Source organism: Nipponia nippon, unplaced genomic scaffold, assembly GCF_047370975.1.
Source record: "Nipponia nippon isolate SJK-2023a ecotype South Korea unplaced genomic scaffold, ASM4737097v1 scaffold_5, whole genome shotgun sequence".
In the NCBI taxonomy this organism is placed as follows: Eukaryota; Metazoa; Chordata; class Aves; order Pelecaniformes; family Threskiornithidae; genus Nipponia; species Nipponia nippon.
In genome coordinates this window covers 74733465-74750608 of record NW_028262369.1, presented here as the reverse complement: position 1 = coordinate 74750608, position 17144 = coordinate 74733465, and the positions used below count along the sequence as shown (strand labels likewise).

Below are 17144 nucleotides of genomic sequence, written 5' to 3'. Positions count from 1 at the left end.
TAAAACACACCTGTTATTTTTGTTCCCTCCTTGGTCTCAGAAGGCACTCCAACACCGTACTCATTTTCTCCAGAAACCCGGAAGTAGTAAATGGCACCTTCTTGCAAGCCAGTCACTTTGTAGGAGAGGCGATGACAATTGTTTGTCACAGTGACCCACGCTTTTTTGCTAGCTTCTCGTTTTTCAATAACATAGTTCTTTACAGGTGCTCCACCATCATTTTCAGGAACATCCCAAGATAACACAGCAGATTCTTTAGTTACGTCTTTTACTGCAATATTAGATGGTGGGCCAGGAGTATCAAGAACTTTGACAATTAAAGTCAAAGTAGCAGTGTTCAGGATGTTTTGCAATGTTAATGTGTATTTTCCAGAATCATTTCTTGTTGCTTTTTCAATAGTAAGAGATGTGCAATTATCTGAAGTATCAATGCTTGCTCGTGTACGGAGATCAGTGTCTGGTTTGTTCCACGTTACATTTGGGACTGGTTTGCCTCTGAAAGGAACAGTCATTGTGAATGATCCACCAGCCTTTACAATTAAAGTCTTCCGCATTTCACTGTCAATATCAAAGGCAGGTTCTTCTTCTCTGTCTTTTGCCACCTGAGGTTCTGAGACATCACTTGGTTCACTGACACCAATTTTGTTAATGGATTTCACTCTAAAGACATACTCAGAGCCTGACGCTAATCCAGTTATGGTGTATTCTGTGCCTCTTAAGTTCTGAATAGCAGTTGTCCAGTCAGTTTCATCAGTTTTCTTGTATTCAACTGTGTATCCCGTTACTGGAGCACCTCCATCAAACAGTGGCTTTGTCCACCCAATTGTGATATTTGACCTTGTAGAATCCATAATCTTAGGTTTAGATGGGGGAGATGGCAAGAAGATTGGATCTTCTGCCCGAATCAATGGTGTGGTTTCACTTGGAAGACTGAGGCCAGCAGCATTTTCTGCATAAACCCGGAATTCATATTCACATCCTTCACGAAGACCGGATGATTTCACTCTTAAATCATAAACTGGCTTTTTGTTTACACGAATCCATCTTAGGCTGGTTTTCTCACGCCTTTCAATTACATAGCCAGAGATCTCATTGCCTCCATCAGACTCAGGTCTTGCCCAGCACAAAGTTATCGAATCTTTGCTCACACTGGTGATCTCTAAAGATGTAGGTGGACTTGGAACTGTAAATGGGTCTAGGGCTTTGACAGCAACACTTTCTAGAGCCTCACCAGTGCCATATTTGTTAACTCCCATCACTCTGAAAATATACTCATTACCCTTCAGTAGTTTTGTCACTTTACAGGATGTTGTTCTAAGCTCTCCTTCACAAAGCGTCCATGCAATTCTGCTGGTCTCACGTTTTTCTACAATATAATAATCAATATCTGCACCACCATTTTCTTGAGGGGGTCCCCATGATAAATGGCACTTTTCAGCAGTAAGGCCATTTATTTCTAATGGACCTGCAGGTGGGCCAGGTCTATCAAGTACTTTGCAATTAATTGCCAAAGATCTTGTTCCTGCAACATTTTGTAATGTTAGAGTATACTGTCCTGAATCACCTCGGATACAGTCCTTGATGGTTATTGCAGTACTGTGATCTGTTGAGGCTATTTCAACTCTAGCTTTTCCTTCAAGCTCCTTGCCATCCTTAGTCCATGAAATCACTGGTATTGGCCGTCCTGCAATATCAGCATTGACTTTAAACACTTCTCCAGCTTTCACAACTACAACATCCCTGAATTTGGCATCCATCATAATTCTTGGAGCCTCTACATCATCCTTTACAGTCACAGGTCCAGTTGATTCAGATGGCTGACTGAAGAGTCCAGCAGCATTCTTTGCAATCACACGGAATTCATATCGCTGGTCTTCTGTAAGTCCACCGACATCAAAGTATGTTTCCTGTACATTAGTAAAATTACACTTTAGCCAACGACCATCTGGTATGTCTCTGCGTTCAATAATATATCCTGTTACTTTAGCTCCACCATCATATTCTGGTTTAGTCCATTTCAGTGAGACACATGTTCTTGTAATATTAGTAACTTCTGGTTGACCAGGAGGATCACATGGATCTCTTGCAGCAACTGGTTCACATGATTTACTGCATTTGCCTATTCCAGCAATGTTTTCAGCATACACACGATATTCATACAGCAGTCCTTCATCAAGACCTGTAACTTTCATTTGCGTATCAGGTATAAGGCTCTTGTTGACTTTTGTCCAAAGAATGCTGCTTCTTTCTTTACGCTCCAAGTGATATCCTAGTACTCTGCTACCTCCATCATTAACTGGTACTTGCCAAGTTACAATCATGAAAACTTTAGTTGCATGTGCCACATGAGGAGTTCCAGGTGGTCCCGGAGGCTTAAATGGATACTCTGCCACAACAGAAGGAGAATTAGTGTAAGTGCTTTTCCCATAGCGGTTTTCTGCACAAATACGGAACTGATATTCAGAGCCAGTGGTGAGTCGAGATACTTTAATTGACGTTCTTGCAACTGCTGCAGATACTACATCCCATGTTGTTGTGGTAGTTTCTCGCTTCTCCACAATGTAATTGCTAATGTGGCACCCACCATCATATGCTGGAGGTTTCCAAGACAGAGTTACACTATCAGCACTAACTTCATCAATATGCACATCAGTTGGTGGTCCTGGTCTGTCAAGGACAACTACAGTTAAAGAAGCTGTTGTTGATCCAGCAGTATTTGAAAGATGTAATTCATAATGTCCCAAATCTTCATTTGAAGCTTCCTTGATGGACAGTGAAGTTGAAGTCTTTGATGTCTGAACATTTACCCTGGTTGTCTCTTTTAAGGGATTCCCATCCTTCTTCCAGCTAACGGTTGGAAGAGGTCGCCCTCTAAATGGTACATCAATCTTAAGATCATCTCCAGCTTTCACAGTGAATGTGTTGAAAAGGAGTTCAGCAGATGGCTGGATTTCAATGTCTTTTGCAATGACTGGGACACCAAGTTCTCTTGGATCACTTTTTCCTTTTTCATTAACAGCAATCACTCTGAAACTGTACTCTTCTCCCATACTTAAGCCTGTTATTGTTGCTTCTAATGTTTTCACCTGTGTACATGCACTCCATTTAATACTTCCTTTAGTTTGCATTTCTACTATATAACCAGTAATTTTACTGCCACCATCGCTCTCGGGCTTTTCCCATTTAATTGAAGCAGAGTTGCGAGTCACATCAACAAGAACAACCTTTGCAGGTGGAGAAGGTGGTTCAGAAACCTTAATTGGGTCAGGTGTTTCTGCTGGTAAGCCAAGCCCATATTCATTTACAGCTAGAACACGGAAGTAATAACTACATCCTTCTTGTAGCTGAGTAATTTTGAAGGAATTTTTAGTGCAATTGTTTGTAATTGTGGCATATGCCTTTCTAGTGGATTCTCGTTTTTCAACTACATAGTTGGTAATTTTAGCTCCACCATCAATAAGTGGCGGTTCCCAGGCTAATGTTACAAAATCTTTTTTCACTTCTCTGATTGTCAGGTTTGTAGGTGAACTAGGTGTATCAAGCACTCTGACATTAACAAAAGCTGATTTTTTGCCACTGTTGTTCTCTAAAGTAAGATTGTATCTACCACTATCAAACCTATTTACATTGTCAATGACCAGCATTGTATAGGAACTGGTGACTTCAATCTGAGCTCGCTCACTAATTGTTCCTTCTGCTTTCTCCCATTTAACTTCAGGTTCTGGTCTTCCTTTGATGGTGACAAACAGGCGTAATGTACCACTAGCACGTACAGTGACGACTTTTCTGAGATCTGCATCAAGTTCAATTTCAGGAGGTTCAATCTTGTCTGCTGCTATGACTGTACCAGGTATAGTGGCAGGTTCTCCTACTCCTTCTGAGTTGATGGCACAGATGCGGAAGTTATACTCCTGGTTCTCTTTAAGTTTTGTTACGGTGAAGTGTTTTGCTTGTAGGCCTGTTGGTGGGGTGCAGGTAGTCCATTCATCAGCAGCAGCTTCTTTTACTTCTACTACATACCCCTTAACTGGAGCACCACCATCATAAATGGGCTTACTCCAGGCAAGGGAAACTGATGACCTGGAAGTGTCCGTAACCTTTGGATTGCTTGGCGGACCTGGTGGATATAATACATCACAAGCACGATAGAAAACGGATGGCTCGCTGGGTTCCCCTACCCCTGCAGCATTTTCAGCAGAAACTCTAAATTCATAGAAATGCCCGTCAGTAAGACCTGTAACTCTGAATCGCAAGTCTGTCAGCCTTTTCTTATTGCATTTGGTCCACCGGACACCATCTTTGTCTCTTTTTTCAAGTATGTAACCTTCAATTTCAGCTCCCCCGTTGTCTTCTGGGCGACCCCATGTTACCACCATAGAATCTTTTGTGATTGCTGAAACTTCAGGTGTTGAAGGAGGACCAGGGGGTTTGTATGGATTACGAGCCACAATTGGCTCAGATTCCAAGGGTTCTCCAGTTCCATATTTGTTCACTGCCATTACACGGAAAATGTACTCATTGCCAGCAAGGAGTCTGGTTACTTTGTGGTTAAGAGCTTGCACGTCTGTTGCTACTTGTGTCCATGAAAGCCTGCTTGTCTCTCTCTTCTCAATGATATAATGTGAGATACTAGAACCACCGTCATGTAAAGGTGGAGCCCATGCCAAGTAGCATTTTTCTGCAGTGACACCTGTAACATTCAAAGGTCCTTCTGGAGGTCCTGGCCTGTCAAGCACTTTTACAGTGATTGGTATAGATTTTGTGCCACCAACATTTCTGAGGTTAAGAGTATAGTGACCTCCATCTACTCTTATACAGTCTTTGACAGTAAGAGTTGTTTTCTGAATGGTAGATTTAATTTCCATTCTTGCAGTTGCTTCTTCAAGGTCTTTACCATCTTTTGACCATGTAATGTCAGGAATAGGTTTGCCATGGATATCAGCTTCAAGAACAAAGGTTTCTCCAGCATGAACAACAATGACATCTTTGTACTTAGGATCCAGTGAAGCCCCTGGTGCTTCAATTTCATCTCTGGCAGTAATGGGCCCTGTACTTTCAGATGGTTCACTCAAGCAGCCTGCTGCATTTCTTGCAATTACTCTAAATTCATATCGTTGGTCTTCAACAAGACCACTTACTGTAAATTCTGTTTCCAACACATTTGTAAAGCTGGCTTTCATCCAGCGACCATCTGGTAGTTCTTTCTTTTCTACAATATATCCAGTTATTTTGCTTCCACCATCATATTCTGGTTTTTTCCACTTCAGCGTGATATTATTTCTTGTAACAACAATGGCCTCTGGGCGGCCAGGTGGGTCACAAGGATCTCGGGCGACATATAATTCTGATACTTTGCTGACTTTGCCAATGCCAACAATGTTTTCAGCAGAAACTCTGAATTCATATTCAAGACCTTCTTCAAGGCCATCTGTTTTATATTTGGTGTCTGCAATGAGTGATTTGTTCTGTTTTGTCCAAAGAATGCTGTTCTTATCTTTACGTTCAAGATGGTAGCCAAGAACTTTGCTTCCTCCATCATTAACTGGTTCATGCCATTGTACGATCATATGGTCCTTGGAAGCTGCTGTTACAAAAGGGGTTCCAGGTGGCCCAGGCACCTTGTAGGGGTATTGCACAACAACTGGTTTAGAATCCAAAGGAGAGCTCTTCCCATATCTATTTTCAGCAGAAATCCTGAACTGGTATTCAGAACCTGTTTTAAGCTTTGTTGCTTTGATAGTTGTTCTTGCAACAGTTGCTGACACAATGCTCCACGTGGTAGTGCTTGTGTCACGCTTTTCTACTATATAGTTGCTTATCTGACAGCCACCAGTATAATCAGGTGGATCCCATGATAAAACAACAAAGTCTGCACTAACTTCGTCAAAGCGGACAGGTCCTCGTGGTGGGCCAGGCTTTTCCAGTACAATTATGCTCAGGTGCTCTGTTGCCGTACCTGCTGTGTTTGTTGCTGTTACTGTATATTTACCAAAGTCTTCCTTGTTGCTTTCTTTAATATGTAAGATAGTTGATGTTGATGTATCCTGAATATGTAATCTGGTTGTCTGTTTCAGTGGCTGCTCGTCTTTTGTCCAAGTAATAGTAGGTTTGGGTCTACCTATAAATGGTATTTCTACCTTCAGGTCTTCTCCAGCCTGTACACTGTATGTATTAAACATCAGTTTGAAGCTTGGCTCAATTGTCAAGTCTTTAGCTATCACAGGAATTCCAAGTGCTCTGGGATCACTTTTGCCTTTTTCATTGTAGGCAATCACATGAAATTGATATTCTTGTCCTGGACTCAAACCAGACACAACTGCATTGCATGTTTTGGTCTCACTAACAACACTCCATTTTTCTGTTCCTTTAGGCAGCATTTCAACAATGTATCCCAAAATTCTGCTACCTCCATCATGTTCAGGTTTTTCCCATGTAAGTGATGCACTTCTCTGAGTCACATCGGTGAGCGTTACTTTCCCAGGAGGCAGAGGTGGCTCTGAGGCTTTGACAGCATCTGTGGTTTCAGCTGGAACACCAATTCCAAATTCATTTTCAGCCATAACTCTGAAGTAATAAATTGCTCCTTCTGTAAGATTTTCAACTTTAAAACTTGTCTTGCCACACTTAGCACTTACGTTTGCAAATGCCTTCCTGGTTGACTCACGCTTGTCTATTACATAATTCTTTACCTTTGCACCACCATCGATAATGGGTGGTTCCCAAGATAATACAGCAGAATCCTTCTTTATATCCTTTACCACTAAGTTTTGTGGTGGTCCTGGTGTGTCCAAAACTTTTACTGTAACAAATGCAGATTTAGAACCACTGCTGTTCTCCAACTTAAGAATGTACTTTCCAGCATCATTTCTATCACAGTTGTCAATTGAAAGTTGTGTGTAGTTTATGCCTTTATCAATCTGAACTTTTTCTGTGAATTCACCTTCTTCTCGAGACCACATAATGTCAGGTGTTGGTCGTCCCCTGAATGGTATGTGAATCCTAGCAGACCCGCCAGCTCTAACCACTATCCCTTTCCTTAGCTCTGAATCAATATCAAGTTCTGGAGCTTCAAGTTTGTCTTCTGGTTTAATAGTACCTGGAACTGATGCAGCCTCTCCTACACCAACCTTGTTGAGGGCACACACTCGTAGTTTATATTCTTGATGTTCAGTAAGCTTTTTGATTTCAAATCGAGTGGCACGTACACCTGTCTGTGGAGTAACAAGCGACCATTCATCTTCATCTGCTTTACAGATTTCTACAAGGTATCCCTGGATTTCACAACCACCATCATAAATAGGTTTACTCCAACCAAGCGTAACCGAACTTTTGGTGGTATCCACAACATGGGCGTTTGTAGGTGGGCCAGGCTTGAACATGGGGTCACAAGCTTTAAAGTAAGGAGAAACTTGGCTTGGTTCACCCACTCCAGCAGCATTTTCAGCAGAAACTCTGAATTCATATTCATGATCCTCTGTTAATCCTGTAACTCTTAATCGCAAATCTGTAATTCGGCGTTTATTGCATTTTATCCATCTGATGCCCGCTCGGTCTCTCTTTTCTACAATGTAACCTATGATTTCACTACCTCCATCACTATCTGGCCGGCTCCAGCAGACAGTCATAGAATCCTTTGTGATGTTGGTAATTTCCAAGTCCTTTGGTGGTCCAGGAACCACAAATGGATTTTTCATCATTACTGGAACAGATTCTAATGGCTCACCAACCCCATATTTGTTAACTGCCATAATACGGAAAACATATTCATTCCCTTCCAAGAGTTTTGTTACTTTCAGCATTGTAGGTAAAACCTCTGAAGCAACAACAGTCCATGCTAGGCGACTAGTTTCTCTCTTCTCTACAATGTAATGAGAAATATCACTGCCACCATCATGAAGAGGAGGAGCCCATGCCAATGAACATTTTTCAGCTGTAACTCCTGTCACTTGGACTGGGCCCTCCGGAGGTCCTGGCCTGTCCAGGACTTTTACGTTTACTGGTACTGTCTTTGTTCCTGCAACATTAGAGGCTTCTAAAATGTACTGTCCACCATCAACTCTAATAGCATCTTTTACAATTATTAATGCACTGAAGTCTGTGTTCTTTATTTCATATCTAGCAGTTTCCTCAAGCTCTTTATCTCCTTTGTACCACTTGATGGTTGGTAGTGGCTTTCCATGAACATCAGCCTCAAGTCTGAATGTTTCACCAGCATTTACAACAATTGTGTCTTTGTACTTCGGATCCATTGAAATTCGTGGAAGTTCAACTTCATCCCTTGCTGTTATTGGTCCTGTACTGTCAGAAGGTTTGCTGATTGCACCTGCAGCATTCTTTGCAATTACTCTAAATTCATATCTTTGGTCTTCAGTAAGCCCTGTTACAGTGAACTGAGTTTCAATGATATTTGTGAAGCTAGCTTTCATCCAGCGACCATCTGGTAAGTCACGTTTCTCTACAATATAACCAGTAATCTTACTTCCACCATCATATTCTGGTTTGGTCCACTGTATAGTAATAGAGCTTCTTTTTATTATTATAGCTTCTGGGCGACCTGGAGGATCACATGGGTCACGAGCTACATAGCACTCAGAAACTTTACTTGTTTTGCCTACACCAACAATATTTTCTGCAGAAACTCGAAACTCGTATTCAATTCCTTCTTCAAGGTTAGTTGTCTTAAAACTTGTGTCCTGAATAATAGTCTTGTTCACTTTAGCCCATAAAATGCTGTTTTTCTCCTTTCTCTCAAGATGGTAGCCCAACACTCTACTGCCACCATCATTTATTGGTTCATGCCACTGTACAACCATGGAGTCTTTTGTAACCATTGTCACGAATGGTGTGCCAGGAGGTCCTGGTTCCTTGTAGGGGTACTGTGCTACAACTGGTGCAGATTCCAATGCAAAGCTCTGCCCATACCTGTTCTCAGCAAATATTCTGAACTGGTATTCTGAACCAGTTTTCAGTTTAGTCACCTTCAGTGTAGTTCTTGCAACAGTAGCTGAAACTGTTTCCCATACAGTGGTTGTTGTATCTCTCTTGTGAACAACATAGTTGGTGATTTGGCAGCCGCCTGTGTACGCTGGGGGATTCCATGATAGGGTAATACTTTCTGCACTTATTTCATCAAACTTCACAGGTCCTACCGGAGGGTCAGGTTTGTCTAGAGTTATAATTTCAACAGAGGCAGACTTCTGCCCAACAACATTAGCCACAGTGATTTCATAAGTGCCACTGTCCTCTTTGCTAGTTTCTTTAATATTCAGTACAGTGAGATCAGTCAAATCACTAACATTGACCCTTGTTGTCTGCCTTAATGGCTGGCCATCTTTCACCCAGGTAACAGTTGGTTTAGGTCGACCTGCAATTGGTACTTCTACTTTCAGATCTTGTCCCACTTGGATACTGTAACTGTGAAAAGCAGGTCTTACATCAGGTTCAATCACCAGGTCTTTGGCAACTATTGGAACTGCAAGTGCTCTAGGATCACTCTTACCCTTTTCATTTACAGCCATTACTCTAAAAAGATATTCTTCCCCTTGAGTTAAATTAGTGATAACCGCTTCAAGTGTTTTTACACGAGCACACTCTGACCACTTCTCACTACCCTTTGCTTGCATTTCAACAATGTATTGTATGATTTTGCTGCCACCATCATGTTCAGGTTTTGCCCAGCTTAGCGAGACACTGTTTCTTGTGACGTCATCCACTGTTATTTTCCCAGGAGGCTGTGGAACTTCAGCAACTTTAATTGGGTCACTGGTTTCTGCAGGGAGGCCAATTCCGTATTCATTCTCAGCAGAGATTCTAAAGAAGTAATAGCAGCCCTCCTGAAGTTGATCTACTTTCCAGGAAGTCTTGTGGCAGTTTGTTACAACAGCTGCGTATGCCTTTCTTGTTGCTTCACGCTTTTCAATAATGTAATTCTTTATTTTTGCTCCGCCGTCCAAGAGAGGAGGCTCCCATGAAAGTGAAACAGAGTCTTTAGTGATCTCTTTGATTTTTAAATTAACAGGTGCACTTGGGGTATCCAGTACTCTTACACTGACAAAGGCAGACTTTGTTCCACTGCTGTTTTCTAAAGTCAGAGTATACTTTCCAGTATCAAATCTGTTAACATTGTCTAGAACGAGGGAAGTAAAGCTGCTAGTGGTATCAATAATAGCTGCGTCTCTGATCTCACCATCCATTTTACCCCATTTTACTTCAGGTGTTGGACGACCTCTGATGGGAACAAACAGTCTTAAGGAACCTCCTGCCCTCACATTTACAATCTTCCTTAATTCCATGTCAAGGTCGAGGTCTGGTGCCTCCATCTTTTCTTCCACAATAACAGAGCCAGGAACATCTGCATGCTCTCCAACTCCTGCTTTATTAACTGCACATATGCGGAATTTGTATTCATGTTTTTCCACTAATTTTTCTACTTCCATGTGAGTATTCTTAATTCCAGTTGGAGGGGTACAAATTGCCCATTCACCATCACTTACATCACATTTTTCCACAATATATCCCTGAATTTCAGAGCCACCGTCATAAATAGGTTTACCCCATGAAAGGAAAACTGAAGATCTTGTAACATCCACAACTTTAGGATTATTGGGTGGACCTGGCTTGTAAATAGGATCACATGCTTTGTAGTAAGTGGAAGGTGGGCTTGGTTCACTAAGACCAGCAGCATTTTCAGCTGAAACTCTGTACTCATAATCATGATTTTCTATAAGCCCAGTCACTCTGTATCGTAGTTCACTTATCAGGCGTTTGTTACATCTTGTCCACCGAATACCTTCCTTATCTCGTTTTTCAAGGACGTAGCCTAGGATTTCACTACCGCCATCTGAGGCTGGCCGTTCCCAAACAACTATCATAGAATCCTTGGTAATGGCTGTGACTTCTGGTGCCTTCGGTGGAAGTGGCACTACAAACGGGTTCTTTGCGAGTATTGATTCAGACTCAAGAGGTTCACCAACTCCGTATTTATTTACCGCCATGATGCGGAAAACATATTCATTTCCTTCTAAAAGTTTTGTAACTTTGCAATTTAGCGTTTGCACATTTGAATCAACGACCGTCCACACCAAGCGACTGGTTTCCCTTTTTTCTACGACGTAGTGCGAAATATCGCTACCGCCATCTTGTAGTGGAGGTTTCCATGACAGCATGCATTTTTCAGCAGTAACGCCTGTAATCTCAACAGGTCCTTCTGGTGGTCCAGGTCTATCGAGAACTTTGACGTTAACAGGAACTTTCTTTTCACCTGCAACATTCTTTGCCAGTAGTACATACTGACCACTGTCAACTCTAATGGCTTCCTTCACACTAAGGCTTGTTGCAAAATCGGTACTTTTTATTTCCATGCGAGCAGTGTTTGTCAGCTCACGATCACCTTTTAACCACTGAATGGAAGGTATTGGTTTGCCATGAACATCAGCATCGAGCTTGAATGACTCACCAGCATGCACTACAATAGTGTCTTTGTATTTTGGATCCATACTTATATGAGGTGGTTCTACTTCATCTCTTGCTGTAACTGCCCCTGAGCTCTCAGATGGTTCACTGAAAACACCTGCAGCATTTCGTGCTATAACACGGAACTCATATCTCTGGTTTTCAACTAAACCAGTTACTTCAAATTGGGTATCAATGACATTTGTAAAGCTTGCTTTCATCCAACGACCATCAGGTAGCTCCTTCTTTTCAACAACATAGCCTGTGATCTTACTTCCACCATCATATGCAGGTTTCTTCCACTGAAGTGTTACTGAGCTTCTTGTGACAATTATAGGTTCTGGACGACCTGGAGGGTCACATGGGTCATGTGCGGTATAGCAGTCAGATGCTTTACTTGCCTTTCCAATGCCCACTATGTTTTCTGCATAAACTCTGAACTCATATTCAAGACCTTCCTCAAGGCCAGTTGTCTTAAATTTGGTATCTGGAATAGGTGTTTTATTAAGTTTAGCCCACAGAATGCTGTTTCTTTCTTTGCGCTCCAAGTGATACCCAATGATCTTGCTACCACCATCATTGACTGGTTCATTCCATTGTACCACCATGCTGTCTTTTGAGACATTTGTTACAAAAGGTGTTCCAGGTGGACCAGGAACTTTAAATGGGTATTGGGCTATGATTGGCTCTGAAGTGAGATAGGTACTCTTCCCGTACCTGTTCTCAGCTGCGATTCTGAACTGATATTCACAGCCAGTCTTTAATCGACATGCTTTTATAGTTGTTCTTGCAACAGTAGCTGACACAATCTGCCAAGTAGTTGTGGAGGTGTCTCTTTTTTCTACAATGTAATTATTGATAGAGCTACCACCATCATACTTGGGTGGTTCCCAGGAAATGGTAATACTATCTGCTGTTACTTCATCTACTTTTACTGGTCCAGTTGGAGGTCCTGGTTTGTCGAGAACAACAATATTTAGGGTCTCAGTTGCTTCACCTGCAGAGTTTGTAAGTTTAACTAAATATGTCCCCACATCTTCTCTGCATGCTTCTTTTATTGTTAACACTGTGTTATTCTCTGAACTTTCTGCATTTACTCTTGTAGTCTGCTTCAATGCCACATTATCTTTATGCCAAAACACTGCTGGTTTGGGTCGACCAACAAAAGGAACATCAACCTTTAAGTCCTCTCCTGCTAGAACACTGAAAGTGGTAAACAGTAGTTTGAAAGCTGGTGGAATCACAAGATCTTTTGCAACAACTGGTATACCCAGCTGGCGAGGATCACTGATACCTTTCTCATTCTGAGCTGAAACACGGAAGGTGTATTCTTCACCTTGGATCAATCCTGTGATAGTGGCTTCAGTAACTTTTACTGTGGCACAAGTTGACCACTTTTCACTGCCTTTGCTTTGCATTTCTACAATGTAGCCCAGAATTCTGCTACCACCATCATGTTCAGGCTTTTCCCAACATAAGGATACGCTATTTCTTGTCACATCCAACAAAGTTATTTTCCCTGGTGGAAGTGGTCTTTCTGATACTTTTATGGATTCTGAAGTTTCAACTGGAAGGCCTATTCCATACTCGTTTTCAGCAAGGACTCTGAAGTAGTAGTTGCAACCTTCTTGCAGTGAATCAACTTTCCAGCTGGTCTTGTGGCAATTGGCATTAACAGTTGAATAAGCTTTTCTTGTTGATTCACGCTTTTCAACAATGTAATTTTTTATTTTAGAGCCACCATCTATGACAGGAGGCTCCCATGTGAGTGTAACTGATGATTTTGTAACTTCTTTTATTTTCAAATCTTGAGGTGCCCCTGGGGTATCAAGAACTCTGACATTCACAAATGCTGACTTACTACCTGAGCTGTTTTCAATTGTCAGTATGTATTTGCCACTATCAAATCTATTTACGTTTTCAACAATAAGTAGAGTATAAGAGCTTGTTGATTCAATGCTTGCTCTATCCAAAGATTCCCCATGTTCTCTTGTCCATTTTACTTCAGGTGCTGGCCTTCCTTTAATTGGGACAAAGAGCCTTAGAGTACAGCAGGCTCTAATTGTGACAACTTTACGTAGTTCTGCATCAAGTTCAATCTCTGGAGGTATCATTCTTTCTTCAGCTTTTGGAGTCCCAGGAACAAGAGCAGGTTCTCCAAGACCTTCAGAGTTCATAGCATATATCCGTATTTTATACTCTTGATTTTCTTTCAGGTCAGTGATGGTAAAAGAAGTGGCCTTTAGACCTACTGGTGGAGTTACAATCTTCCACTCGTCTTCTTCAGGTAGTGCGATCTCAACCATGTAACCTGTGATCTCTGAACCACCATCATATATTGGTTTGTTCCATGCTATTGTAATTGAGGACTTGCTGCTATCCAAAACACGAGGATTACCTGGGGGACCAGGCTTAAATACAGTATCACAAGCTTTATAGAATGGACTGGTTGGGCTTGGCTCACTGACTCCAGCAGCATTTTCAGCCATGACTCTGTATTCATATTCATGGCCTTCTGTCAGACCAGACACTTTGTAACGTAAGTCAGTAACAACCCGTTTGTTACATTTCACCCACCGTAGACCAGCCCTGTCTCGACGTTCCACAATATAGTTAGTTATTGGGCTCCCACCATCAGAATCAGGATGGCCCCAACAGACAACCATAGAATCTTTTGTAATTGCTGTAACTTCAGGTGTTTTAGGTGGATCAGGTGGCACATATGGATTTACTGCAAGAACAGGCTCTGATTCCAGAGGCTCACCAACTCCATATTTGTTAACAGCCATAACACGGAACACGTACTCATTGCCCTTCAACAGCTTAGTAACCTTCAGTTTAGTTAATGGAACTTCTGTGGCTACAGCTGTCCATGCCAATCTACTGGTTTCACGTTTTTCAACCACATAATGGTCAATCTTTGCTCCACCGTCATCCAGTGGAGGTAGCCATGACAGCACACATTTTTCTGCAGTGACTTCAGACACAGCCAAAGGCCCTTCTGGGGGGCCAGGTCTATCAAGAACTTTAACATTGAAGATATGCTTGGCAAAGCCACCAGGGTTTGTTGCAGTAAGTGTATAGGCACCGCCATCTCTTCTTGAAGAATCTTTATTAATGAGAACGGTAGAGAAATCTGCTATTTTTATTTCTAATTTTGCTGTGTCTTCAAGTTCCTTTTCTCCTTTTGTCCATGTCATAACTGGTGGAGGGCGACCTGAAACATCAGCCTCCAGTCTGAAAACTTCACCTGCTTTCAGCACTAAGGTGTCTTTGTATTTAGCGTCCACCCTTATCTTTGGTGCTTCAATATCATCTCTACAAGTTATTGCATCTGATGGCTCAGAGGGCTGACTAACAGCCCCACCAGCATTCCTAGCAATCACACGGAATTCATAGGCAGCATCTTCTGTCAAACCACTTACAGTGAATTCAGTCTCTAGTATATTGCTGAAATTAGCCTTCAGCCAACGGCCATTAGGAAGGTCTCTTTTTTCAACAGTGTAGCCAGTTATCTTAAAACCTCCATTATATTCTGGTTTAGTCCACTTCAGTGTAACTGCATGTCTTGTAATGTTCAGAGGTATTGGCTTACCAGGTGGATCTATTGGGTCTAGGGCAAGCACAGGGTCAGATGGCTTGCTTGGCTTACTCTTCCCAGCCAGATTTTCTGCTATAACACGGAATTCATATGCAATGCCATCGGTAAGTCCAGTTGATTTAAAGATATTGCCTGATACTAACATTTTACTCACAGTCTGCCAAAGAATGCTATTTCGTTCTTTTCTTTCAATGTGATATCCCAGAATTGGGCTTCCACCATCAGTAACTGGCTCATTCCAGCTAATGGTCATGGTTTCTTTGGTGACTGCAATCACCTGAGGAGTGCCAGGAGGCCCAGGTACCTTAAATGGGTAGTTGGCAACTACAGTCTCTGAAGTAATGGCTGGACCAATTCCATATCTGTTTTGAGCTTTAACACGGAACTGATACTCAACTCCAGTAGTAAGACGAGTGGCTTTAAATGTAGTACGTATCACTGTGGTTGCCAATTCAGTCCATGTGGTACTGTCAGTTTGACGCATTTCTACAACATAGTTACTTATTGGTACACCACCATCATTCAAAGGAGGCTCCCATGAGAACGTTAGAAAGTCAGATGAAATTTCATCAAATTTGATTGGTCCAGTAGGAGGTCCAGGTATATCATGAACCTGAACTGTGATTACTTCACTAACTTCTCCAACAATATTTTTAGCTGACAGTGGATATTGACCACTGTCACTTCGTTTACATTCATTGATGGTTAGTATGGTTGCAGTTGCAGTATTTTCATAATTTACCCTTTGTGTTTGCTTAAGTATCTGGTCTTCTTTCTTCCAAGTCACAGTAGGCCTTGGACGACCAAGCACGGGGATTTCAATCTTGATATTGTCACCAGCTTTGGCAATCACTGTTTTCTGGTAGATACCACGGAGATCAAACTCTGGTAGCATTGTTTGCTCCTTGATAATAACTGGTCTGCTTTCTCTTGGGACACTTCTTCCAGCACTGTTAACTGCCATAACCTGGAAAGTATACTCTTCATTTTCAGTCAGATTCTTTACTACACAGTCCAGCGTTTTTACAGTGGTGATGTGTGCCCACTGGTTGGTTCCTTTTCTCTGTGCTTCAATTACATACCCAGTGATCTTGCTGCCACCGTCATGTTCTGGTTTTGGCCAAGCCAGGCTAACTGAGTTCCGTGTTACATCCATAATATTAAGGCTCTCAGGTGGGGATGGTGCCTCAGAAGCTCTTACTGGTTCTGCAGTTTCAGCTGGTTCACCAATACCGTACTCATTTTCAGCCAGCACTCTGAAATAGTATTCACACCCCTCAGCCAAATTAGGAATCCTGAAGGAACACTTCTGGCAGTTGGTTGTGACTGTTGAATACGCTTTCCGAGTCGATTCACGTTTCTCAACAATATAGTTTGTTATACGTGAACCGCCATCTATCAGAGGCATATCCCATTGAAGGGTGATGCTGTCTTTGGTTATTTCTCTAGGCTTAAGGTTTATTGGTGGACCTGGTGTATCCAAGACTTTCACATTTACAAAGCCAGTCTTCTTACCAGCAGCATTTTCAAGAGTCATTACGTATTTTCCTGCATCATATCTGGTGCACTCTGTGACAATCAAGAGTGTAAAAGAGTCTGTATTTTCAATACTGGCACGTCCTTTGAGTGAAACACCATCTTTTGTCCATGTAACTTCTGGAGTTGGACGTCCTTTAATTGGCACAAAAATCCGAATAGTTAATCCAGCTCTAACAACAAGTGTTCTTCTTAGCTCAGCATCTAATTCAAAGTCAGGAATCTCTTCCCGGTCTTTGATTTCCACACTTGGAATTATTGCTGGTTCACCAACACCTGCAGCATTCATGGCAGAGATTCTGAAATTGTATTTGGCTCCTGTCTGCAGATGAGCAACAACAAACTGAGTGATTCTTAAGGCAGTCCCGGTTGTGTCTTTTACCCATTCTTCTTCTCCTTCCTTTTGATGCTCTACTATATAGCCAATGATGTCAAGACCACCGTCATAGTGAGGCTTGCCCCAGGCTAAAGATGCACTTGTCTTTGTAGTATCAGTCACTCTTGGATTTGCAGGTGGACCTGGCGGGTCTGAAAAATGAGGAAAAGATAAAACATT

The 17144-nt window shown here is 41.9% G+C and overlaps 1 protein-coding gene across 8 annotated transcripts in view; it reads right to left on the bottom strand.

Moving 5' to 3' along the window:
- Positions 1 to 17144, bottom strand: part of LOC104010285 (titin) — a 241808-nt gene that overhangs the window by 28321 nt on the left and 196343 nt on the right. For all 8 annotated transcript variants that reach the window (XM_087733441.1, XM_087733442.1, XM_087733443.1 and 5 more), the window contains one exon: positions 11 to 17116. In XM_087733441.1, coding sequence (XP_087589567.1) covers positions 11 to 17116 — 17106 coding nt within the window. The remainder of the gene's footprint in view (positions 1 to 10; positions 17117 to 17144) is intronic.